General features: G+C 52.4%; 1 protein-coding gene across 1 annotated transcript; it reads left to right on the forward strand.

Moving 5' to 3' along the window:
• The first annotated feature begins 1,041 nt into the window (after nt 1-1,041).
• On the forward strand, nt 1,042-23,751 carry FCHO1 (FCH and mu domain containing endocytic adaptor 1). The gene is made up of 27 exons (XM_090289935.1): nt 1,042-1,076; nt 3,047-3,121; nt 7,229-7,320; nt 8,342-8,416; nt 9,559-9,700; nt 11,398-11,550; nt 11,788-11,892; nt 13,110-13,208; nt 13,302-13,398; nt 14,637-14,681; nt 14,794-14,872; nt 15,557-15,581; nt 15,686-15,743; nt 16,226-16,404; nt 16,489-16,513; nt 16,880-16,931; nt 17,251-17,342; nt 17,727-18,002; nt 19,483-19,595; nt 19,705-19,792; nt 19,938-20,046; nt 20,743-20,898; nt 21,188-21,320; nt 21,733-21,932; nt 22,489-22,544; nt 22,913-23,077; nt 23,469-23,751. Exons 2-27 carry the CDS (start codon nt 3,095-3,097, stop codon nt 23,489-23,491), a joined length of 2,664 nt encoding a protein of 887 aa, XP_090146061.1. The 5' UTR covers nt 1,042-1,076; nt 3,047-3,094; the 3' UTR covers nt 23,492-23,751.
• Nucleotides 23,752-25,750: the final 1,999 nt, after the last annotated feature.

Genomic DNA, 25,750 nt, shown 5'->3' on the forward strand with positions numbered 1-25,750 from the left:
AACTCAAGAGGCCCAGAGAGGTCAGGGGCATCCCAAGGTCACCCAGTAGAAGGCCAGAAGCGAGAGTCCAGCCTTCTTTACTGACTGGGCTCCTATCCTGGGCCTGGTCTTATACTAAACCAGATGAAGGGCCCCAGGTTTTGGGTAATTGGTGCTGGGAAGGCAGGATTCACCTCCAGGAGGTGTCAGGGCTCATGTCAGACACCTCCAGCGAGGACTCTGTTCCCTGCTTCTGGTATCCAGAAGACGTGGGGCATCCTGGTCAGCTGAAAACCTGCTGCTTGACCTTGGGCAAGTTTCTGTCTGTCTCTGGGTTTTGCGCTGGCATTAGAGACAGGGGCACCTGCCTCAGCAAGGCTGACTGCTCCATTAGATGCTGTGACCACCGGGTCTCCAGCACAGTACTTTTAGGGGTCTGTGAAGATGTTTAAATTTCTTTTAAAATCAGAAGGGGGAAAAAAAAGAGCTGTGGAATCAAAGAAAACATTTAAACATATATTAATATATTTGTCTTTATGCCAATACAGTTGTAAATTCTTTTCTTAATGAAGCAAGGGGTCCTGGAAGGTAAAAGTACCTCAAGCCAGTGTAAGTTCTAATGCGGCCCCTGTGTTTTAAGTCTGAGCACTGCCCATTCATTAGCTGTGCAACTTTGTGTGTGAGGACTCCCTTCTTTGAGCCTTGGTTTCCTCATCTGTGTGGCAGGCATCATTGGCCCACCTCTGGATGGTGAAATGTGGAATATTTAGTCCAGGGTTGGCACTCAGTTTGTGGGTTCTATTATTTCACAACTGTCATGATTATGACTTATTGGGTAATAATGGCCCCAGGCTGAAGGCTGCAGGTTCAGAGGCTTCAGTTTACCCATCCATGGCCTGCTCAGTTCCAGAGAGGTCTCAAAGGTACTGCTCTGGGAGGGGAAGGTGAGGTGGCGGTTGGGCGGTTGGCGGGGCGGGTGTGCTTCCTGTCCCCTACACCCACGGGCCTCTGCCTGGCGGAAGTGACAGGGGCTGGGTGGCTATCTCTGGTGCTTGTCGTGTCTGACTGGAGCCAAGCCCCACTTGCTGTGCTGTTCGGTGAGTTTGAGCCGTGCTAGGAGGCCTCCACTGCCCTTCTTTGCCCCCCTCAAGAATAGAATGGATGTCTCTCTGCTTCCTGGGTTTCAGAAACAGCAGGTATCACTTCCTGTGCCGGGCCTGTGGAAGGGGGGATGCCCCCCATCACTGCTTTGTGTGGTGTGGTGGGTTGCCAGGCAGCAGAGTGGATATGGAGACCCAGAGCCGCCTATGGCGGTCCTGAACAGGAGTCCTTTGGCAGACAGGCCAGGGACAAAATCACAGTGACCTGGGACAGTGGGTGACCTCTCTGTGCCTGAATTTCCTTTTGTAAAATTGGGATTGTGCCTCATGGTGTGGTTGTGAGGGTTAATTGAACAGTGGGGGAGGGCACAGATGATGAATTGGGCACAGTGCCACACACATACTGTCACTCAGTGTATGTGGTGGGGTGCGGAGGTGGGGATCTAATCGGAGTTGTAAAAACAGTAGCCAGATTCTTGGTTTCTGTGAAACTTGGGCACTGGAGACTGAAGTTTCTTAGGAACCCCAGCATCCTCCAGCACATGGTGGTGTTTGGGAATTTTGTTGAATCAAATAATTTGTTTTGCTTGGACTCCTATTCATGCTTTAAAATTCCAACTCCCATGCCTCCCTCCTTCAGTCCAGGCTCCCCCAGTTCTTATTCCTCCATTTGGCCCAGCTCTGATCCTGCAATACCAGCATGTCTGTGTCCAGCTCTGTTCCTCTAGGCTGGGGGTGCTCCTCAGGGACCAGCTCCAGGGCCGAATCATCTCACAGACCATGGCATTGTCCTGGCCATGTGGCACATGGTGGGTGCTGGATGAAGTCAAGGGACTGGGGCCTACATGATAATGAATCATGTTAAACTCATTTTCAAGATTAGGTAAACTGAGGCTCAGCAAGGGCAGCTTTGTCCAGGGTCCTTGCTAGGTCCTTTCCTGGTGAGGCCCAGGGAGCTTTCCCATCCTGTGCTCAACCCTGTCCCTGTTGCCACTGCACCTCCTGGGCTCCCACCTGCTGCTGAGCTGCCTTCGGAGTCATGAATTATGAATGGGGCCTTCGGGCTCCAGTGACAAGCCCAGCCTCGGGGATGTGCCAAGGACACCAAGTGTCCCTCCGTCACCAGGCGATTTGGTCCACCCCCCCCTTCAGGGAGATCTTGGATCCCCCAGCAAGACCCTTTGTAGGCATTCTCTCTTGTTTTGCAGATGGGGAAACTGAGGCACAGAGCTGGACAGTAACTCAGATATACCAGGTGAACACTGGCTTCTGGGGGCAGGGTTGGGACACATGGGGGCACCAATTCCAGTTGGGTCACCATGGTGAGGGGTCAGCTCTCTATTCCAGGAGTGTGCATGAGATGGAGACTGTTGTAGAGGAATTCAGGAGAAATCCCACGGGACCCAAACATCATATGTGGCTAATCACAGTCCCAATGCCTATTTCTCAGCAGACCCTTTTCCCACCGGCGCAGCCCAGTGTGGAGCTGAGTGCTCAGGTCTGGACCCAGCTGGCTCAGGATGCAAATCCACTATCAATTCCTGACTGTGTGATCTTGGCAACTGGTTTGCCCTTTGGGACAGGAGCTGCTTTCCTATCTATAAAATGGCCCAGAACTTTTCTGCCCAGGCTAGGGCTCATCCGGTAGCATCCCCAATAGTAAACTCCTATTCATGCTTAAGAACCTAATTCCCTTGCCCTGTCTCTAGTTTAGGCTCCCCCCGCCCCTATCCCTCCATCTAACCCCACAGGATTTGGGGCATCTATATCCTCCTAGACTGGGGGCTACTTGGAGGCAAGGTCTGGACTGAATCATCTCAGGAGCCCTGGCATGCTCCCAGCCTTGGGGCTTTTGGTTCCTCTACCATCTTCTCTCTCCCTCCTCCACAGGGAGGACAGTTGGAATTTCCCCTTCTCAGGCCCAAAACCGTTGTGACTTTGCAGTTCAACCTTGCCTCTCTCTTCAGGCAGGAACTACAAAGGAGCCTGCACAGTTCTCCACAGAGGCCATCAAAATGTCGTATTTTGGGGAGCATTTTTGGGTAAGTAAGACCGACTCTTATTTTGGTGGGGGCTCCTGGAAGAGCTGTGGTGGGATTTTATGGAAGTGGGGGGACCTGGCAACTTGTGGGCAGAATCTTGGGTAAGTGAAGAATCTGTAGGGAATGGAAGTTAAAGTGGGAAGAGTCAGGCTGCATTTGAATCTACACCCCCTCAGACCAAATGGGCCTTGTGACCTTGGGCAAGTCACAGCTTGAACAACAGAGAGACTGAGGCTCAGAGTATGAATCTCTTACCTGATGTTTCCCAGTGAGAAGGTGCAGGGCCAGGCACAAACCCAGGGTCAGACTGAATTTTCAAGATCTAGTGTCATTCCAGCCAGGGGATTTCCATGTCTTTTCCATCCTGGAGAGTTGGGGAGTTTCATGGCTTGATCCCTAGGGACCACCTCACCCATTTGCCCTCTGGACTGGAGACCACATATATGACCCAAGGGGGCCAAGTGAGATGGACTTCTTTGCATTCATGCATTTACACTTTCCCACCAGGCCACCAACATCCCATACCCAGCCAACTCTTAGGGATGCTGTCCTCCCAAGAGGCTCCATCCCAGATCTGACGCCAAGGAGTCTGTGGGACACAGAGCCAGCCAGCCACCTCCAGTCCTGCAGTACCTTGGGGGCACCCAGAAAAGGAGCTAACACAGAGCCCTTTTTGCTTTGGGCTTTGAAGGCTGAGATTTTCCAGTATGTTGGCAAGGCATTCCAGGCACAGGGAACAGCCTGGACAAAAGCACCAAGGTATTATACTGGCTGGCTAGGGGAGGGCACAGGATTCCTTCTGCAGGTCCAGGCTAATGGGGAACCACAGAGGATGTGTGAACAGGAGAGTCTAGGAAGGACCAGGGCAGAAAGCCCCTTCCCCAGTTGCAGGCCCTGAGCTTGCAGAGAGGAAGCCCGTTGCTAGGCAACTGGTTGCCCCTAGCAACCGGCTCTGCTCCCTTCCTTTCTCTTCCCCATCTGGGGCTCCTCTTACTGGCTTTGCTTTCTTAAAGGGGCCACACACCCCTGCCACCTGTAGAGACCTGACCTCCACCCCCTTCCCAAGAGTCAGAGTTTCCAGATTTGCCTCTGAATTGACTGTGTGACCGCAGTGAGGAGCTGCCTCTCTCTGAGCCCCTGTTGGCAACTCTGTCTAAGGTGGTTGACAGGTTGAGGATCAGTCATGTTGGCCACGTGTTGGAACCCTGACAGCGGCACCTACATTTATTTAAAATTTCTTTTAATGGCATGAAACACCTACATTTATTTTAAATTCTTTTTAATTGCATGAGACATGCAAGCTCACTGCAGAAAATTCATATCAGCAAAGAGAAAATAGAAACCATTCCTGACCCATTCCCCCTGCCCCCCAAAGATAATCTGGTGCACAGTGAATAAGAGCTTTGAGTTTAGGATTTGAGTAGGAGTCTGCTGGGAGTGCTTGGGCAGGGACTTTACATCTTGAAGCCTCAGTTTCCCCATCTGGGAAAGGCAGATGAAATTCCTGCCTCCCCAGTATCCAAGCAGTGCCTCTGGAATGTCTGTTTCTTTTAATCAGTATTTTGTTTAATCTGTTGTTTGTGTTGGTGACTCTTTGCTGGGGGATGCTGGGGCTCTGACTAGCCTGAAGGAGGCTCTGGTCAGGGGAGATCAAGCCAGACAGGAGTGCTCTAGTGCCATTGGGCCAAGGCAGGGCTGGAGGCATAGAGGGCACTAGGGAGCCATGGGGGGGGGGGCAGTGTGAGTAGGAGAGGGCTATGATCAAGCTGTGCTAGAAATATCTCTCTGAGACTAGTGTGGGGGCAACACTGGAGTCCAGACGTTCTGATGGGAGATGCAGGTTTGAGGCAGACCCTCCTTGGGCCCTCAGCTGCCAGCCCAGCCCAAGGGAGGCAGACACGGCTGGGGGCTTTGCCAGGTCTGGGAAATGGGCCAGCAGTTGCCTCTGAGTCAGTCCCAGATGCTGACCTAGGCGGCAGTGCCTGGCACAGCCTCATGCGAGGATCCCCTGGCTGGGCTGGTGGGGGCTGCTGGAGCTGTTTGCTGAGCACTCACCACTGTGCAGGGAGCCCTGTGTCCAGCACCATACCAGCCTCATATCACCAAAACCTTTGGCAGGTGAGTGCTGTTCCTGTCCCCATATGTCAGATGAGACAACTGAGGCCCAGAGAAGTGAAGTCACCAGCCCAAAGTGACCCAGTGCATAAAAGGAGGATTTGACTCTTAAACTTTGAAAATACAACTACAGACATGGAAAGAGAGGAAACAGATTCCTGGGAGCGGGAGGAACCAACAGTGAAAGTTCAGGGAAGTGGGAATCTGAGGAGGGTCTGAGAAGGTTCTTGAAGGTCTGGCAGCTCCTTGAGAGGTGGAAGAATTGGGATGGGTGGAAAGAGATGTAGCCTGGTAAGGTAGGTGGCAGAACAGTGCAATGACGGGAAGGTGCAGCATGTCATCGTACTGTTTGCTGTTTTGAGGGCAAGGCCCAGAGGAAGCTGGGAGATAAGGTTGGAGAGGCAATTCCAGGCTAAGAGCTTTGGACTTCAGCAGCTTGTGGGCAATAAGGAGCCAATAATGATTCTAGAATGTGGAGTGACTGAGATTTGGGCGTGAGGCTATTCTGGGTCTGCCCCAGATTTGGCTTCAGTTTCTCCATTTGTGCAGCAAGAGGGATCATCTGGTGATGGCTTCTGGCTTTAGCATTCCAGCTCTGGGTAACTGGGAAGGTGAACCCCACAAATTGCGGGAGAATGGAGTAAACCATTTATGGAAGGCCTGCCAAATGCTGCTACAGGGGTTGCTTCAGTGATTGGTATTGGCAGTGAAATAACATTGGATCCTTCCACGAGCCTCCTCATTCAGTCTGAATTACACGGCCCCATTTGGTGCTAACATGTCTCCAGTTGCCTCAGACCCCGGCTGATCTCCCATGATGCCCTTACATATGACAGGGTCTGGCAGCATTAAAACATAGCTGTTGCCTTATTTTTCTCCTGTTCCCTTCATTATGGTATGGGTCCTGGTTTTCTACTTAGAACAGTGGTAAAAGTTGCCCTTTTAAATAAATGTGTTTGGAACAGAAACATGAGCAAACTTAAAGCAAAACATTAACTGATAGCACAAATTAGCAAAAACTAGGGTTGCCTTGGGGTGTTGGGGGTCCCTCATTATTTGGTGTTTATTCATGCCCCCATGAGAGGTAGATGACTCCCTGCCCCCATCTTAATGAGGGTCCACTAAAAGGGACAGTGACTTGCCTGGACCACACAGCACAGCCCTGGCCTCCCCCCACTGTGGTGATCCCGGTACTGGGACGAAAGAGGTTTTGTTCGGCACACCAGCAGGCACCAAGGTAGAAGCTCTGTTCCCACCAGCACCGGGTAACAGCAGAATAACTCACTTGTTCATTTATTCAACAAATTCAAATGGCTTTCTGTGCCCCACCCTGAACCGGATGTTGCTAGGTCCTGAGAGAGGCATCAGACTGAGACCTTGCCTGGGGGGCCCAGACAAGGAGTGTACAGGTCAAGGAGAACAGAAAACTGACTACAGTAACTTACAGGACAGTAGTCATAGTAGCTCACAAAACTGAAGTATTGTGGGCGGTAATGTGGCTTTTAGAGTTGGTTTGATCCAGCAACTCAACTCAACACACTTAATTCGGACTCTCTCAGGTTCAGCTTTTTTCCAAAGTTCATGAATTCTACTTGGCTTCCAATATTTCCTGTGTCAATATAACTCCTCGTTTATGGAAAAATGCAGACAGAGAAAAACAGGGGTGAAGAGACAGATGTTGGCAAAGAGACTCAGAGAGAAAAAAAGAGAAAGAGATGGAGAAACAAAGACAGAAAGGTAGAAACAGAGAGAGGCGACTAGTGAATGAGAACGCATCTTCTTCAGCTAGGGGACAAAAATCTCAGGCTTCTTTCTGATTAAGCCAATTTAATGCCCAGGAACCAATCCTTATGTGTGGGGAGAAATGAATTAATCCCCACAGCCAAGGGGATGGACTTCTGCTGATTGGTTCCTCTGTTTACACCCATGTTGCTAGGCAACCTTGATTTTTTTCTGTACCCATTTTTCAATATCCACCTCCATTCTCTGCAGGGGGAGAAAAACCATGGTTTTGAGGTTCTGTACCACAGTGTGAAGCAGGGACCCATCTCTACCAAGGAGCTGGCGGACTTCATCCGCGAGAGGTAAGGTTCCCATACCCTACCTACCACATGGTCTTGCCCACCTTCTGACCTCGCCCATCCTACCTCAGAGCTATACCATGCCCTGCTCCATCAGGTCCAGATCCCTGCAGACTCCAGGAACCAAACCTGCTTGAAGACCCTCAGAAACAATGTTTTCAACACTCTCAGTCCCACAACCTTCTGTAAACAGCATTCCCCAGGTTTTCTAACACCTGCAAAGATGATGGTATGACCTATTTAAAGGGGAATTTTGAAAACTCAATCTCATGCCCCAAGTATGATAAGAAAACACATGTGATAAAATAATCTCCATTTCAATATGTAAGCGCTCTGATGGTAGTATCCCAGAAAACATAATAAAATCAGATTGCAAGGTAGCCTTCTGCTCTCTGGTCACTCAGTAGCTGAATGTCTGTTAAATCCAGGCAGAGAGTTCAAAGTGTTATAACCAGGTTTTTCTCTTTATGGTTACCAAGTGGAACTCTCTAAGCCATACAGCACAGTCTGAGACTTCATTTTGTGGGTCTTCCACCCCTGGAATCATACAGTCTTGCCTGGGGTACTCCCTGGCTGTCTCTATCATAAAATGTCCCATGGGTAATTGGTTTTAACTGGGCATGTTGCTGCTCCAAACAAAATGGTGGTTCTCTTAGTCCAGATGAAAATGTGAGTGGGTTTTAGGTAGGCATTTATAAGTGTCTGTCTAGTGGGAAAAAGGAAATATGAGTGTGTCTTCTGCAATTAAATGAGAAAAGCCATGTAAAGCATTTACAGTATGTGCTCAAAAAAATTTTTTACATGCTGCTGCTTCTGCTGCTACTACTGTTACTGTTGTTCGTAAAATGTATTGCTTAAGGATAAAAACCTCTCCCATGAATTTCCTGAACACTGCCCCTGATATTGCCCTCACTAGAAGCCACTGCTGAGATGTTCGAGATGGGAAAAACTAAGGCTGGGAAGGCAGGGCATCTCCCATGGGTGCCCAGGACCTTCCCTACATTTTCCCTGTCCTCCTACCCAGGGCCACTATCGAGGAGACCTACTCAAAAGCAATGGCGAAACTTTCCAAGCTGGCCAGCAATGGAACCCCCTTGGGGTGAGTGGAGTAGGGGTCCCCAAGGTTGTGGGGTCCTGGGGTCATCAGCAGCCTGCCCTTGGGTGAACGTCTTTTCACATGTGTGATATGTAGTATAAGAAGGAGTCATCCCCCTACTTATGGGGCTAATTGGACAGAGGAAGACATATCATTCATTCACTCACTATCTCATTCATTCAGTTAACAAATATTTACTGAGTTCCTACTGTGTGCCAGGCACTGTTCTAGGCACTGGGGACCTAGTGGTCATCAAGACAGATAGAATCCTCAACTACCTTCATGCTGTGTTCATGCCATGTGCATCTAGGATGTGTGACAAGACCAATGTTAACTACAAACATGAACAAAGTCCTTTCCTAGGAAGGGAATGAAACAGGAGCATGAGAGGTTGGGTATTTCATCGGGGGGTGGGGGTCCTGGGTTTCATGAGCTGAGACTTTAGTAATAAGAAGGAGTCAGCCCTGGGAGTGTCTGGGGGACAGAGACCCCAGCAGGCAGCTCAGCCAATGCAAAGGCCCTGAGGCAGCCATGCACTATGTATGTGCAAGGAAGAGCAAGGAGGCTGGCATGGCTGCAGGGCCTGGGGAGGTGGAGATGAGATGGGGGGTGGTTGGATGCAAGGGGCAGATGCACAGGTAACTTTTAAACAAGGATGTAACGTGGTCTCATTGGCATTTGCAAAGTTCCCTGTGGCTGCTGTGGGGCACAAGTCTGTCAGGGGCAAAAATGGAGGCAGCAGGGAGGTAAGACAGGGGGGAAGCTGGAGGGGGATACTGTTGAGGTGGGTGTGCCCCACGAACTTGGTTTGGGCTGGTTGGGTCTTAGCTGCCTTTGAGTATCAGGTGGGGACTGGAGTCTAGAGTGAGGACTCTGGGGCCTCAGGACCTGAATTTAAATTCCAGCCCTGATGTTCATGTGCTCAGGGGCCTGGCATAAGTTACAAATCCTCCTAAGCCTCAGTTTCCCCACCTGTCACAAGCCTACCTTATATGGTTGCAGTGGGAGTTAAATGAGTTAATATGTGTTGAGGCTTAGTAGAGCCTGGCACACAGTAGGTGCCTGAGCTAATGACAGTCATGCTGTCTGAGGGGACCCAGGGGATGGGCCTGCTGGGCCCTGGGTGTGACCCTGCCCCTCTCCAGGACCTTTGCCCCACTCTGGGAGGTCTTCCGTGTCTCTTCGGACAAGCTGGCACTGTGCCACCTGGAGCTGACCCGGAAGCTGCAGGACCTCATCAAGGATGTGCTCCGTTACAGCGAGGAGCAACTCAAGGTGCACAAGAAGGTATGTGTGCTCAGCAGGGATTGCCCATGGGATGCGCGAGGGACGCCAGTGGCTGAAAGGAGCGCGGGCCTTCTGGGGCCTTTAAACGCCAGTCCTCAGCTTGTGCCTCTGAGAATTCTGGTAATTCTAAAACATCAAACCCAGAACCTCACAGACCAGGGCACTGGCAGACATTTCAGATTCAAAACCCTAGACCAGAGGTCTGCACGCTGCAGCCTGTGGGCCAGATCCAGCCCACCACTTATTTTTGTACAGCCCATGACCTAAGAATGTTTATTACATTTTTAAATGGTGGTGGGGGAGGATCAAAAGAAGAATATCTTGTGAGATGTGAAAATTATATGACATTCAGACTTCAGTGCCAGTAAGTCAAGTTTTATTGGCCCACAGCCATGTCCATTTGTGTATAATAGTGGCTGTAGCTTTATCAAGTTGAGTGTCCATGAGAAGCAAATCCATTTACTGTCTGTCCCTTTACAGAAAAAGCTTGCTAACCCTTGATCTAGATGGTTAGAAGCTACAGATATTATTTGACATTTCTAGACTCTTTCAAACCTAGAATCTTGAAAGATTCAAGCCTTAGACTCTCAGGATCCCAAAATAATTGCAGCTTGTAATTCTAGAGACATAGGTGCTTGGCATTTACAGAGTCCCAAAGCTGTAGTTTTCAACCCCGTTTAAAAGGGAAGTTAGGCCCTGGCTGGTGTGGTTCAGTTGGTTGGTGTTGTTCCTCAAAGTGAAGGGTCACCGGTTTGATTCCTGGTCAGGGCACATGCCTGGATTGCGGGTTCAGTCCTGGTCAGGGAGTGTACAAAAGGCAACCAGTTGATGTTTCTCTCCCTCTCTTTCTCCGTCCCTTCTCCTCTTTCTAAAATCTAAATAAATAAATAGGAAGTTGGAAAGGGAAGTTGGGCCCTGGCCAGGTGGTTCAGTGGTTGGAGCATCATCCCATACACCAAAAGGGGGGGTTTGATTCCCTGTCAGGGCACATACCTAGGTTGTATGTTCAATCCCTGGGATCCCTGGTCAGTGTACATACAGGAGGCAACCGATTGATGTTTTTCTCTCACATCCTTGTTTCTCTCTCTCTTTCAAATCAATAAACATATCCTCAGGTGAGGACTGAAAAAAAATATGGGGGGAATATAACAGTACTTAATACTGTACACTTACAAATGGTTAAGATGGTAAATTTTATGTTATGTGTATTTTACCACAATTTTTAAAAAATTGGGGACGAGGAAGTTTTCTATTGGCTAATGTGGAACAATCTTGGAAATGGACTATGAAGTGGGAAAATCAGTGAGGTAAATAGCACAGACTGCTGAAATTTGTCATTTAAAAAATGGGCTAAAACAAGTATTTACTTGGCCATGTGCTGATTATTTCTGGAGACATACCATGGTAACAATGGGGACTCCTAGGCAGAGGCTTGGGAGGCTGGGGATCAGGATGAGGGAGGTTTTAGGGAGCTCAGCCCTTAAAACTTTTTGAATTATGAATACATATTACCTATTTTAAAAGTTACAATTTTTGGTGTTAAAATAATACTCAGAAAAAGTTCTCTGTAGGACCTGGAACCCCACAGTGCTTGGGAAGCTGGGAATTTCTTGGTCCACACCTGAGGTCTGTTCAGGTCCTGCACCCAAGCGGGGATTTCAGGTGGCACCCATGCTCCCCTTTCTCCATTCTCACAGTGCAAAGAGGAAGCAGGGGGCACCCTGGATGCTGTGCAGGTCCTCGCAGGTGTCAGCCAGCTCCTGCCCAAGGCCCGCGAGAACTACCTGAATCGGTGCATGGACCAGGAGCGGCTGCGCAGGGAGAGTGCAAGCCAGAAGGAGATAGACAAGGTGGGCCCACGGTTGCAGGTCCCCTGCTGATACCAGCCCACATTGGTCTCAGGAGTTTGCTGAGGAGTGGGGGCTGCCTGAGGGTAGAGTGAAAACATATCACAGAGCTATGGTTATTGAACCTGAGTGTGGTCAACACACCCTGGGCACTCCAAAGAGTCTACCTGCTGGAGGTGGGGTAAGGGGAAGCTCCCTGAATGCCTTCTCTCAGCCCTGTCTTCTCCCTTGTGCCTCTAGGCAGAGACCAAGACCAAGAAGGCCACAGAGAGCCTGCGGCGCTCCGTGGAGAAGTACAACTGTGCACGTGCTGACTTCGAGCAGAAGATGCTGGACTCAGCTCTGGTACGAACTGGTGTCTCTACCTGGGAGACCTCCACGTCCTGGGGTCCAGAATGCTATGGGCCTCAGAAGTCCAGAGCCTCCCACACCCTCAACTCCCAGGAGCCTCAGAGTCACAAGCTTAAAGCTATCAAATTCTAGAGCCAGTTAGCTATTATTATTGTTGTTGATATTGTTATAATTTCAAAAGCCAAACCATTTTTTGTGCCTTGGTTTCCCCACCTGTAAAATGGGACCAGTATTTGCCTCTTAGAGTTGTGAAGGTTAAATGAGTCACTATATGTGAAGTTTTCAGACTAGTACCAGGTGCATAGGAACCAGTCTATGGGATACCTTTTTTTCCTGTTTTTTTGTTTGTTTGTTTTTAATCCTTTTAGAGAGAGAGGAAGGGCGGAGAGAGAGAAAGAAACCTCAATGTGAGAGAGAAACAGCAATTGGTTGCCTCCCATACATGCCTTGACTGGGGATTGAACCCACAACCTTTTTGGTGTACAGAATGATGCTCTAACCAACTGAGCCATCTGGTCAGGGCTATGACATATTATTTTTATTTCTATTATTATTGATGAGGTTTTTGAACAAATAGGGCATGATTTAGAAAATAAGAGTCTCCTGACATTTCATGGTGGCTAAAAGGCCTAGGTTCTAGTCCAGCCTCCATTCCTCACCAGCTGTGTAACCCTTTACAAGACACTGTACCTCTCTGGGTCTCTGTCCATTCAAATATAGAAAACCTGATTAGAATCACAGGGTTAAGAATCATATTTTTTTTCCTGATTTTAAAAGTGATAGAAAGTTACAAAGATAGAACCTTCTTTTAAACTGACAAGGAAGATATAGGCTCATGGAACTGAAAAGTTTGAAGGGAGGGCTCAGGCATGGCTGGCTCCAGGTGCTCAAATGGTGTTGGTAGGTAGTTGTGCCTTTCTCCTTTTCAAGTCTGTTTTTCTCTCTGGGGTTTCCCTGTCAAGCACACATGCCCTCCGTGTGTGTATGTGTGTAGCAAAGTGGAAACCAGCAGCCTACACATGCACCCTACCAATTCATTGACTCAAGATATGAAAGTGTCTTTTCCTATAGTTCCAGCAAAAGAACGAGGGCTCTTCCCCAAACCAATCACTGAGGCGAAGGGGTTGAAACATTCTGACTGACCAGGCTGAGTCACATGGCAACTCCTTGTGGCCTCTACCTTTCCTTTTGCCCCTCCCCTCCTTCCTCAGCATTTCCAAGCCATGGAAGAGACCCACCTGCAGCATATGAAGGCACTGCTGGGCTCCTATGCCCACTCAGTGGAGGACACTCATGTGCAGATTGGGCAGGTGAGTGGAGCCAGGGGTGCAGAATGAGGGTGGGGTTGCTGAGCAAGAGGGCCCTGGCCTTGCCCAGTTACACACTCTGTCCACCCTGCCCAGGTTCATGAGGAGTTTAAACAAAATATAGAGAACATCAGTGTGGAAATGCTGCTGAAAAAGTTTGCAGAGAGCAAGGGCACAGGCCGGGAGAAGCCTGGTGAGTCGGGGCATCTGGGGGCCAGGTTGCATGGGAAGAATAGGGTTCAAGAGGTGGGAGACTTCCCTGGGCCTCAGGTTCCTAATCAGAAAAATGGGCTGATGACCAATCTAACTCGGCAGCCCACAGAGGAAGAGGATTTGATACCTGATCTTATGTGTAAATCTCTTACAACCAGATACCAGAGGGGCCATGAATGCCAGACTCAGTTGTTCAAACTTTACCCCAAGGGCCCAAGAGAGCCATTGTGAGTTATGGAGCAAAAGACCATTTGAAACTGTCCAGATGCAGGGTCAGGGAAGTGTTGAGAGCAAAAGTTTTGAGGTCACCCTGGCCGGTGGCTCAGTTAGTTGGAATGTCATCCTGTACACCGAATGGCTGCAGGTTCAATTCCCAGTCAGGGTACATACCTAAGTTGCAGGTTCAATCCCTGGTTGGGGTCTGTATGGGAGGCAACTCATAGATGTTTCTCTCTCACATTGATGTTTCCTCACCCTCTCTAAAATCAATAAAAAATAACATATCCTCAGGTGAAGATTAAAAAAAGTTTTGGGGTCAGACCTAGGTTTGAGTCTTCTTCATTGCTTGCTGTGTGACCTTGGATATAAGTCTAGACTTCTCTGAGCCACAGTTTCTTCATCTGTAAAATGAGGATGATACTAATCCCAACTGGTGGTAGTATGAATGTTCAGTAATTTGATGCAGGTAATGGGCAAAGTATATGTCTGGCACACAATAGGAATTTAATAGATGCTGGCACACAGCCTATCTCAAAGTCTAGTCAAGCACTAAGGTCTGTCATTTCTCCCTCCTATCTCCATAGCTCAACCCTGGCTCAAGTCACCCCTCCCTATATGGGCGCCCACTCTAGCCCTTCACTGGCTCTAAAACAATCATGCCCTGCTCCTGCTCATATATCCTCTATGGCTTCCCATCTCCCTTAGTACAGTCCCAGCCCCTGGCCTGGCACTTGCAGCCCGGGCTACTGCATAGATTTGTGGTCCACTCCCTCACCCACCCAAGTTCCACCCAGAAAAGCCTAGAGTAGAAGTAACTCAGGCATCACCCTCCTTCAGCCCCCACCATTCCATCCCGAGGTGGGAACAGAACCCTTGGTCTGTCTCACTCGCAGCCATCTCTGGAGCTGCTTCAGCATCTTGGCTCATGCCCTGGATCCTGTTACCCTTCCCAGGCCCAGGCTCCCTCTCTGCTGAGTTTCTCCATCTCTTCTCTCCCAGGGCCTTTGGACTTTGAGGCGTACAGCGCAGCTGCCCTGCAGGAAGGCAAGTACGTCTGGACCTGGATGCCCAGGCTGGACTGTGGGGAAGAGGGAGGCAGAGCTGAACAGGAGGGGAGCACCCCCAGGACTCAGCTGCACCCATCATCTGTCCTCAGCAATGAAACGTTTGCGGGGAGCCAAGGCCTTTCGCCTTCCAGGACTGAGCCGGAGGGAGCGGGAGCCACCTACAGCTGTGTGAGGAAGCACCCCCAACCAGCCCTGGCCCAGGCTGGCCTGGGATCCCTCCCCCTGCCCAGGCTATCCCAGCAGTCCCCTGCTCAGGGTAGTGCAAGAGTATTCCTATTCCAGGCTAGACACGGAATACTTCTGTCCCAGACTAACTCAATGCAGCCTACTCAAGCTAGTCCAGAAGTCTTCCTTCTGCCAAGTCTAGACCAGGAGTGCCTGCCCCAGACTCACCCAGGATGACCTCTGACCAGGATGGCCCAGAATCCCTCCCATTGTCAATGCTAGTCCTATTTCTCCACTTAACCCATCCTGACAACTCTTACTTTGCCAAGATGAGCATGGAAATCTCCCTGCCCACACTAGTGCCCTAAGCCCATAGTCTCCCTGGTAGCCCAGGGTTCTTCTCTTTTCCAGGCTGCCCTTGCATCCCAGGCCTTCTCAGGCCAGCCCTCACACTAGCTCCAGGGTTCCTCCCCTTCCCTGCCACTGAGAACACCCCTTACTCTGCTAACTCCAGATTCACTGCCTCCCATGCCAGGCAAGCCCAGGATCCCCCCTCCCGCATGGCCAGCACAGGACATTATTGCAATCCAGGCCCACCCACCCCTTCAGTTTCCATTTCCAGTGCTGGGGGTTGAGGGGGCATGAGTGCAGTGGGGGAGCTGACACTCATATCTTTTCCCTCTGCAGCGACTCTGTGGAGCCTGTCTCGGTGGTGAGTGCCATTGGGCTGTTTCTGGGTCCCAGTCAGGGGGAGGGTACGAAGGGTGAAAGCCAAGGTTTAACAGGAAGAGTCTGACTTACCACCTGTCCTCCCAGCCATGCCCAGAGGTGGATGAAGAAGGTTTCACTGTCCGGCCTGATGTGACCCAGAACAATATCCTTCTGGCACCCTCTGGGGGCAGTTGTTGGCATAGCAATGATAAAGCTCTGTCCACAGTGATTTCTCCATTAGCAACCCTCTTTGTGTACACCCTGGGGGAGCCTCTAGTGTGGACAAAGCAAATTCAAATGCAGACACCTGCCCTGTGGGGGTCAGGGCTAGGCAAGAGGGAGAGAGGAGCGGCTGAGTTATAATAGAGGGGGATTAAAGAGGACTTCCTGGGGGAGGGGGCATCAGTGTTGGGGTTTAAGAGTTGAATAGGAATTCACTGGTTAGGGCAGGGCATGCTTGTGCAAAGGCTTGGATAGGGGCAGAGGAAGGGGATAAAACATGGAATCAGGGCCAAGGGTGACAAATGGTGAGAGAATTCTGCAGACCCTCAAAGAGTTTGAGCAGAAGGGACATGATCAGATTTGAGGGCTGACTAGCTGGAGGCCCTGCATTGGGATCTGCTTGGCCCCTTGACTGAGGTGCACGCACAGCTGAGCCCTCCCGGTTCTCATCCAGCGACTCTGACTTTGACGACGAGGAGCCCCGCAAGTTCTACGTGCACATCAAGCCTGCCCCGGCCCGGGCCCCAGCCTGCAGCTCGGAGGCCGCTGCAGCACAGCTCAGGGCCACAGCTGGCAGCCTCATCCTCCCTCCCGGCCCTGGGGTGAGGCTCAGCAGAGGTGTGCCGGGTGGGGCCGGTGGGGCTGACTGGATGCACCCAACCTCACGCCACCTGCTTTATCCACAGGGCACCATGAAGCGCCATTCTTCCCGTGAGTACCCTGTTCAGGAGTCTTTGATTTGGGTAGAACATGGTGGGGAGACTAGGCCTGACGTGTGGGTATGGTTTTCTACCCCAGCTCTGCTATGTGACTTGGGGTAGGCTGCTTACCCACTCTGACACTCAGTCTCCTCTTCTATGAAATGGGGTCATTATGAGAATATGAGACCCAAAAGGAATATCCTGGACAGAAGCCCAAACCTGGAGACAGTGTGGCACAGGTTCAAATCCCCCTCTGCATGACTGGTCAGTCTGGCCAGCTGGCTGGACAGCCCCGAGCCTTGGTCTCCCGGTCTGCGGAGTAGGGAGCTCTGCAGACAGGGTGATGGGAGGGCTCAGGGAGGTTCATCTCTCGTAGGGGACGCTGCTGGGAAACCACAGAGGCCTCGATCTGCCCCGAGGGCCAGCAGGTGAGTTCTACAGGGGTGGGACATGGGGTCAACACAAGTGGGCAGGTGGGAGCCATCCCATCATCTTCCCTCCCTGTGTCTCTGCCTCCCCTTCTGTCATCCAGGCTTGGGATTGAGAGTCCACTTAGTCATTCATTTGGCCTCTGTGGTTGGGGGCAGGATGACTTTGAGATGAGCCCTGAAGAGAAGCAGGCGTGGGCCCAGGGAGAACTGGGAGGGTGGAGGCCAGACCAAGAGCAGCATGTGCAAAGGCCTGAGCTGGTATGTGGCCGAGGCATGGAAACAATAGGACAGCCCCTCTTGTCCATTTGGTCCCTAGCTGTACAGAAAAGCTGCAATCAGATGAGCAGGTTTCTAAGAACCTCTTTGGGCCACCACTAGAGTCAGCCTTTGACCATGAAGATTTTACAGGTGATGGGGGTAAGGGCTTTAGGGGGCATTGCATGGGTGTGGCCAAAGGGAGGACGGAAGGGTAGGTGGCTTCCGTGGGCTGGAGGGAGGATGTGGGGGTCCTTTGTGGGTCAATGGGGCCAGGTCAGTGTGAGGGTAGGTGCAGCCACAGTGTGCATGGGTGGAGCCAGAGAGAAGGTGAAGCCTCTTGGGAGTGGAGGTGACAGTGGGTGGGTGGGTAGGTCACCAGTGGAGAAGTGACCAAAGGGCATGGCCTGGGGTAGAGGGGTAGGCCCTGGCTTTGAGGGGGGCTGGCTTTTCCTCAACATGAGTGTGGCCTACAGGAAGATGGCCGGGACTCCCAGTGGGCAGGGTCTGGAGCTGGCTGCCCCTCCCCCCCCCCAGGCTCCAGCAGTCTTGGCTTTACTTCAAGCCCCTCGCCTTTCTCCTCCTCATCTCCGGAGAACGTGGAGGACTCTGGCCTGGACTCGCCATCTCACACAGTATCGGGCCCCTTCTCAGATTCCTGGGTCCCTTACCCAGGCACCCCGCAGAGCCCACCTAGCTATAGGGTGCAGCCACCAGAGTCCAGGGGAGTACGGCCCCTGCTGTCATCGGACTCGCCACAGCCCCTTGCATCGTCCCCAGGCCCCTGGGGGCTGGAGGCCGTGGCTGGAGGAGGTAAGTCCAGCAGCCAGGAACTGTTATCAAAGCCATGAGGGGAGATAGAGCACATGCTTTTTGATCAGTGGCCTATCCATCTGGGTGCTGGGGACATAGCTAGGACCAGTGCCAGCAGAAACCCCCACCCTTGCAAGGACAATAATGAAATGGATATTTAACAAGGCAGGAGGTGGCAGGTACCCGATGAGTGCTCCCAAGGGTGGGGCCTCCCTGAGGAGAGACATCGGAGCTGAGCTATGACAGAGGGAAAGAGGAAGCTATATGGATGTGGGGGAAGGGCATTCCCAGCAGAGGGCACTGCCTAGGCAAAGACAATGCAGTGGGAGGTGGCTGGACCCTGGAGGAACAGAGGGGAGGCTGGTATAGCTAGAACAGAGTGATGACAGGGAAAAGGAGCAGAGGAGGCAGTATGTCAGCAGGGAGTTGGCACCAGGCATGGGGAGGCCGCCCAGGGGCAGGAGAGAAAAGGACAGGGCACAAGGCTGAGCTGAGGCAGGGCTACAAGGCAGAGGGAGGAGGAAAGAAGGCAGGAGTGGGCTTCTGGAGGTCATGTGAGGAGAGTGGAGTCCCCTTTGCATTCAGAGGAATGGTGGGCTATGACCACATGAGGTCCCCAGCCATGGTAACAGGGTGCTTGGGTGTGCCCATGGTTAGTGAAAGACCCTGGTTGGAGCTGCTTCAAGAGAGGGCCCAAGAGAGTGAGTGTAGACCATGGGTGTAAACAAGTTGAGTTGTCTGAGCTTCACTGTAGAACAGGGATTCTCAACCAGGTCAGCTCTGGCCCCCAGAGGACACTCAGCAATGTCATGACTGATACCTGATTGTCACCTCTGGGGGGATGGGTGGCAACTAGCATCTGGTGGGGTGGGGCCAGGGAGGCTGTTCAGTACCCTACAGTGCACAGGGTGGCACTGCCCCAGGAAATGATCCTCAATATCAGCGTGTCCCAGTGCTGTTGAGAAACCCTGGAGGAGAGGGGAAGATGGCCGGTAGGGCTGGTGGAGGGGACTTGGATGAGCAAGAGTTTGTAGATAGAGCAGAGCAGGTGACCCTGGGGAGGCAGGAGAGGGAGGGGAACACAGGTGTTAGCACCATGCTAGTTAACTTAGAAGGGCGAGACTCAGGAGGCCACCCTTACACGCTCGGTGAGAATGAAGGTCATGGAATTGCTGATAAAAACCTTCTTCCAAATCCCCCCTGAAGCATGCCTGCCTTCTGAAATCCGGTCCTTGCTAGGACTCCCCCAGTGATGGGGAGCTCACTTCTTACTGGGCCACCAGTCTGCTGTTTGGGGTCTCAGGGTTGTGGATGGTGTCTGCAGTTCTGTCTGTCATCTTCCTTGTATGCCCAGGACTTCAGACCACCAGGGGGCTCCCCACAATAGTTAGACTCCCAGTTTTGGGCTGAGTTCCACCCCTGGGGAGGCGCAGGAAGCCCAGGCAGCATCTCAGCCACGCCTTGCTCACTCACTCCCCAGACCTGATGCCCGTATCTGCTGACCTTACAGCCATGGAGGGCCTGGCAGCCCCACCCCGGAGACCCCGCTCCAGGAAGGTGTCCTGTCCCCTCATGAGCAGCAACGGGGATCTGGTAGGGTGAGGGGGCGTGGCAGGAGCTGGGCTGGGTGTTGCCTCTGGGGTCAGCAACAGGACACTTCTCCTTGGGTGTTCAGAGCCCAGCCTGTCTCCTTCCCTTCCAGTCTCACTCTCTGAGCCAGTCCCCACTGGGCTCTTCAGCCCCCAGCACTGTCCCAGAGCGTTCCAACTGCTCAACCCAGACAGGACACGGTACGTGTGGGTTTCGCCTCCTCTGGTCTGGGTTAGGGGGCTAAGTGATACAATTGAGGCCATTTAGGCAGAGGGTAGGCTCTGGAGCTTGAAAACTGTGCTTACTCTCTCTGTCTGCCCCTCATACCCTCCCCACCACCCCCAGGAATCTCCCGGGGCCCAAGCCCTGTGGTCCTGGGCTCCCAGGATGCCCTGCCTGTAGCCATTGTCTTCACCGAGTATGTCCATGCCTACTTCCGTGGCCACAGCCCTAGGTACGTGGTGCTGGGGGCCAGTGCAGACAGTGAGAGGCAAATAGGGCTCCCTGGGACTGTGCATCTGGGTTCAAACAGGGACAGCCATCAGGTGTGTTTCATGCCCTCCTTTACCGTGGAAGGGCCTTGAACACCAAGCTGAGAACCCAGGTCCCTCTCCTTAAGGGCAGTGGGAGCCACAGAGGGTGATGAGCAGGACTAGGCATTATTGTAGCCACTGTTTAGAGGAAGTCCTCTGGGGCTGCTGTGGGCATCAACCTGAAGGGAGGAAGACGGGAGACCAGGCCCATGGAGGGGCTGGGTGAAGGGTGAATTGAACGACCAGGTATAGTCTGGGGGCAGTGCCCAGAAGAAAAGAACTTCAAGTCAAATCAAGAAGAGAAAGAGAGCATTAGACCCAAAACCCAGCCTGAATTTATGCTGTGAGCTTCCTTGTGGCCTAGGGGGTAAGAGAACTAGGGAAGGAGGTGTTTCTGCCTCCTCCAGCCCAGCGTGGATTCTTGCTGGTGCCTGGATCGCTATCCAGGCAGGGACCCAAGGGAGGAGGTTGGGGGTAAGGATGCTGGGTGTAGTCAGGGCCTTGCTGCTTGTGCAGACCCAGGGAGTCACTGGCTACAGTGGAGCCAAGAGGGAGGGGAGCATGAGGTGGCAGGCAGAGCCCTGAGCCAAAGCGCAGTCCCCTCACCTCTCACCCAGCTGCCTGGCTCGAGTAACTGGGGAGCTGACCATGACCTTCCCAGCCGGCATCCTGCGTGTATTCAGCGGGACTCCATCCCCGCCCGTCCTCAGCTTCCGCCTTGTGCACACAGCCCCCATAGAGCACTTCCAGCCCAATGCTGATCTCCTCTTCAGGTACTGTTGGGAGGTGGGGGGCAGGAACAAGGGGTTCCAGAGGCTACTGGGGGCCAAGTCCTCTCCAGCTAGAAATTCCTCCTCTGCCTCTCAGAATTTGTGTGTCCCTGGGCAAGTCCCTTCCCTTCTTTGGACCTCACTTTCCTGCCCTCCTTTGCTTCCTCCGCAACCACGCTTAGCTGGGCTCAAGGTGACTCAGAAAAGTCAGCATCTTTGGGGTAGGTGGGATGCTGGGGACCCTGAGAAGGCTTCTTCTGAGTATGGGAGTGATCATTCCATGTCTCTGCAGTGACCCCTCCCAGAGCGACCCTGAGACCAAAGACTTCTGGCTCAACATGACAGCCCTGACTGAAGCACTGCAGCGCCAGGCAGAACAGAATCCAGCCGCCTCCTACTACAACATAGTGCTGCTGCGGTACCAGGTGGGCTAGGTGGTGGCATGAGCAGAGAGGGCAAGGAGGGGGTGCGGGGGACAGGGTGGAAATGGGCAGGGCAGAGGGGGCCGGGAAGGGATAATGGGGAGACCAGAGTAGGAAGAGTAAATCGTGGTGGGGTAGGCGGGACCTCCAAGTACAGACCATTTCATTATGCAAATTAGAAGTGCCCCTCCCAGGACCCTGCAGCTGCACTCCTCAGACCTTATGAGAATGAGGCCCTCTCCTGCCCTCTGCTGGAAGTGTGATGTAATGCAGACTCATCTCTGCAAAGTCTCCGGGAAAGGGTGGGCCTTTGGGGGTGGTGTGTGCAATGCCGACTCAAGCCAGCTGCTAGTGTGCGGTGTGGCAGGACGGCACGGCCCAATCTATGTCTCTCTCCTTTTCTCGTTCTTTCTAGTTCTCCCGCCCGGGTGCCCAGTCTGTGCCTCTGCAGCTGAGCGCCCATTGGCAGTGCGAGGCGACCCTCACTCAGGTCTCGGTGGAGTATAGCTACCGGCCTGGTGCCACAGCTGTGCCCACACCACTCACCAATGTCCAGATCCTGCTGCCTGTGGGGGAGCCTGTGACCAATGTCCGCCTACAGCCAGCTGCCATATGGTGAGGGCACGTGGAAGGCCGAGAGAGCTTCAGTGGTGCCCCTGAATCCCCAACTCTCCCATTGGTGAAGCAGCTAAAGGGTCCACCCTGGACCTAACAGGTCACTGTGAGCTCACAGTGCTTACACAGTAATAATACTTGGCACCGAGAGATTCCTCCATGTTAAGTGTGTTCCATGGGCTCTGCACGCTCTTAACAATCCCTCCGGGTGTAGACTGCCACCATTCCCATTTATGGAAGGAAACTGAGGCATAGGGAGGCTAAATTGCTTATCTAAAGTCACAGCAGGATTTGAACACAATACCAATGTTGCCTTGGTTTTGTATAAAGGATAGAACATACAACAAAGAAGCCAGACCTATAGACCCAAATGCACCATCTAAAGATGCTGCAAGGCTGTGGGCCCTTTGGGACCAGCTGCTCCACAATTCACCCATTTCACAGATGGGGAAACTGAAGCAAGGGAGGGGACCTGGCTTGCTCAGGTCATGGAGCTGAGAGGGAACTGAGCTGGGACCCTGAGTTCTAAGCTTGACCAACCTTCTCTTGATGCCAGGAACCTGGAGGAGAAGCGGCTCCTATGGAAACTTCCCGATGTGTCTGAGGCAGGGGGTGAGTTTATGGTTATACATGAGGGCTCAGGAGTCTCATGTGGAAGGCTTATTTAAACTGGGGAGAATTGCGGATGTGCTGGGGATAGGAAAATGTAGGCATGTAGATAGGCTTGAAAGGGCTTTGACAAAGCTGAAGAAGAGGCACACTGGGAATGGGCACAGCAGGTGCAAAGGCCCTGAAGCAGGACTCCTTTACAAAGCACACAGTCTCATGGGACCAAAAGAAAAGAATTCAGGGCACAAGAGTAGGTCAGAGGGGCGGAGAGGCCACAAATCCAAAGACCTGGGTGGAGGGCCAAGGAGGAGCCTGGGTCACAGTGGGGCCGGGGCCAGGGATGGGACACAGCTGACCCCAGGCCTCCCCAGGCTCTGGCCGCCTGTCTGCCAGCTGGGAGCCATGCTCAGGGCCCAGCACTCCCAGCCCCGTGGCCGCTCAGTTCACCAGTGAAGGGGCCACTCTGTCCGGTGTGGATCTGGAGCTGGTGGGCAGTGGCTACCGCATGTCACTGGTAAAAAGAAGATTCGCCACAGGTATGCCCCCACCCTGCTGCTACCTCGGCCCTGGGAGCCAGGGTGTCTAGATGGGGGAAGCATTTCAGATATTTGGGAAGGGTATGTGGATTTTGGAGTCTGGAGACCCAGATGGGGTGGTCACAGGCAGGGAGGGGTGGCCAGGGTCCCAGTGGGAGGGGACAAGAAGGAAGGTGAATATTTCTGGGTTGTTCCCTGGAGGGTGGGTGTTCTTGCAAGGATCCAAGACCAAGTGCCAATGCAATGACACCCTCACCCTCACCCTGTTCTCCTGCCCCCACTGGGGCTGCTGACCCAGGGGGCACTGAGTTAAGGGGTGTTTTGGGGGAGATTGTGGGATCCCAGGGTAGAAACAAACAATGTTTCCCCACTCATGGCCCTGCCCTCACAGGGATGTACCTGGTGAGCTGCTGAGCCTGGGAGGCTGACCAGCCCACTGGCCACCATTCTGCACTGTGTCCTGGTGCTTGGTGACTGCTCCCTGCCTGCTTGCCGGATCCAGGGGTCCCCACCTGGCCTCCTCCAAGGCCTTGATTCTGTGGAGTGGAGCCTCATGCTCAGCCTGGCTAAACCTGAGACTCCCTACTGCTCATACTGACTCCCACACAGGTCCTTGGACTTTTAACGTTCTTTGAATAAACACTTTGTTTTCTAATAAAATAATATTCCTACTGCTAGAAGTTTCCTTCCCATCGCCAGAAAGGAGCGGAAGAGAAGATGGATGCACAGGGAAGATGAAACATCCCTAATGTTCCCCATCCCCCCCGCCCCTACCGCCCAGCCTGGGCAGAGTGATACTAGGACAGAAAAAGCCAGACATGGATACCGTCAGCCCCATGGACACTTCTAGTCCCATGGACACCTCCAGTCCCGTGGACTCAGAGCTGAGCTGGTGGAGGGAATGAGGACTAGAGGAACCCACAGGGGGGTGTCAGGGAGACTTCGTAAGGAGGGGGTATTCTAAATGGGGCTTTGAGGTATGAGTAAGTTTGTAAGGTAAAGCTTGGCAGCCCAGGCAGAGAAATAGAGTTCCATGAGAAAGCAATTAGTCAATCCATGACTGTCAGTTGAGTACCTACTGTATGCTAAGCAGCAAGGACCCAACTGTGAACAGGAGGAAGCTCTTGGAAGCCATAGGACTATGAACCCCAAATCTGGCTTTAGAGCCTCCTTGGTGTCTGTGTGACTTTGAGCAAGTGACTTGACCTCCCTGGGCCTCAGTTCCCTCATCTGTAACCCACCTCACTAGGTGTCTGAGGGAAGGTGTCACACCTTGACCAGACCTGGTATGGGAAGCACCCAGCAGTGCTGGCAGCTTTTCTTTGATTGAAGCTAGGATGGGGTGTGCCTCGGTGCAGGTGGGCCCGAATGGGCCTGCTTGGGGCCCAGGACAGGCATAGTGACCAGCATGCTGGGGAGGAGATCTGAGCTCAGCGGAAATTCCTGGGTCCTACCTAACATACAAATGAGGACCCTGCATGCCTGAGCCTGAGGCTGTACAGAACCCGGTAACCACCCGGGAGCCAGATAGGGCTCAGGAAGCAGGAAGCAGGGTTTGGCCTGTGATCTCTGACCATTCGACCCTGTCTTCCAAAGAGATGGGGGGCAGGGAGCCTGACTGGTGTGGCTCAGTTGACTGGACGTTCTCCTACAAACCAAAAAATCCCTGGTTTGGTTCCTGGTCAGGGCACATGCCTGGGTTGTAGGCCTGGTCCCTGCAACCCCAGTTGGGGGCGTGTCGGAGGCAATAGATCAGTGTTTCTCTCTCACATCCATATTTCTCTCCCCCTCTTTCTCCCTCCCTTCTCCCTCTCTAAAAACAAATAAATATTAAAAAGCAAACAGAAAAGGGGTTTCTGGCTGTGCCTCAATTTCCTCATCTGGGAAGCGGGGAAAAATCCTCTAGTTAGGAGCAGTCGGCAGGGTCCTCAGCTCAGTGCAGTCAATGCTACTTTTCTATGGAGGGTGGATACACCAGTCACTGCATTAAATGGGGGCACTTCAGGGGTGACTTCTTTAGCACATACGCTTCCCTGCCTAGCACAGGCGGGGCCCACCCCTTTTCTGGGTCAGCCCCATCCAGGAGCCAGAATCAAAGCCTGATCCTATGTGTGCTACTCCTCCATCCAAAGTCTTTGCATGCACATGTGTGCGTGCGGCCTGTGTGTACTCTCAGTGGCCTCAGGTCCTACAAAATGATCCCTTTGCTGGTCCTATGCGGCTGAGTGACTGGTAAGCCATGTCCATGTGACAGGCCCCTGACTGAGGGAACACTTTATCACCACCTCCTGGTGGCTTTACTTTGCTTTCTTTGGGTCACAAATGAAAGTTGGGTATCTTTTAAAACAAAAGGCATTTCTCAAGGTTGGGCTTTTAGCTGCCTGGCCATCCAAGGTGGTGTGACACGTGCCAGGAGGAAGGATGGGACGCCCCTTTAACTTGCCAACTCTGGGCAGGTAGACTGGCATTTTATGATATCAGTGTCTCCCATGCCTGGGAAGCCCAAAACCTCACAGCAGGGCACAAAGTGATTAGGTCACTTGCCAGGGGCCACCCCAGTTGGTTAGTGTCCGACTCAGGACTTTCTAAAAAATTAATGTGAAACTCATATCACAGAATTAATCATCTATAGTCGGGCCTGGGGTCGGGCACTTTAAGCAAACATAATCAGTC

The sequence above is a fragment of the Furipterus horrens genome, unplaced genomic scaffold (assembly GCF_987537825.1).
Source record: "Furipterus horrens unplaced genomic scaffold, mFurHor1.1.pri manual_scaffold_10, whole genome shotgun sequence".
Classification (NCBI taxonomy): Eukaryota; Metazoa; Chordata; class Mammalia; order Chiroptera; family Furipteridae; genus Furipterus; species Furipterus horrens.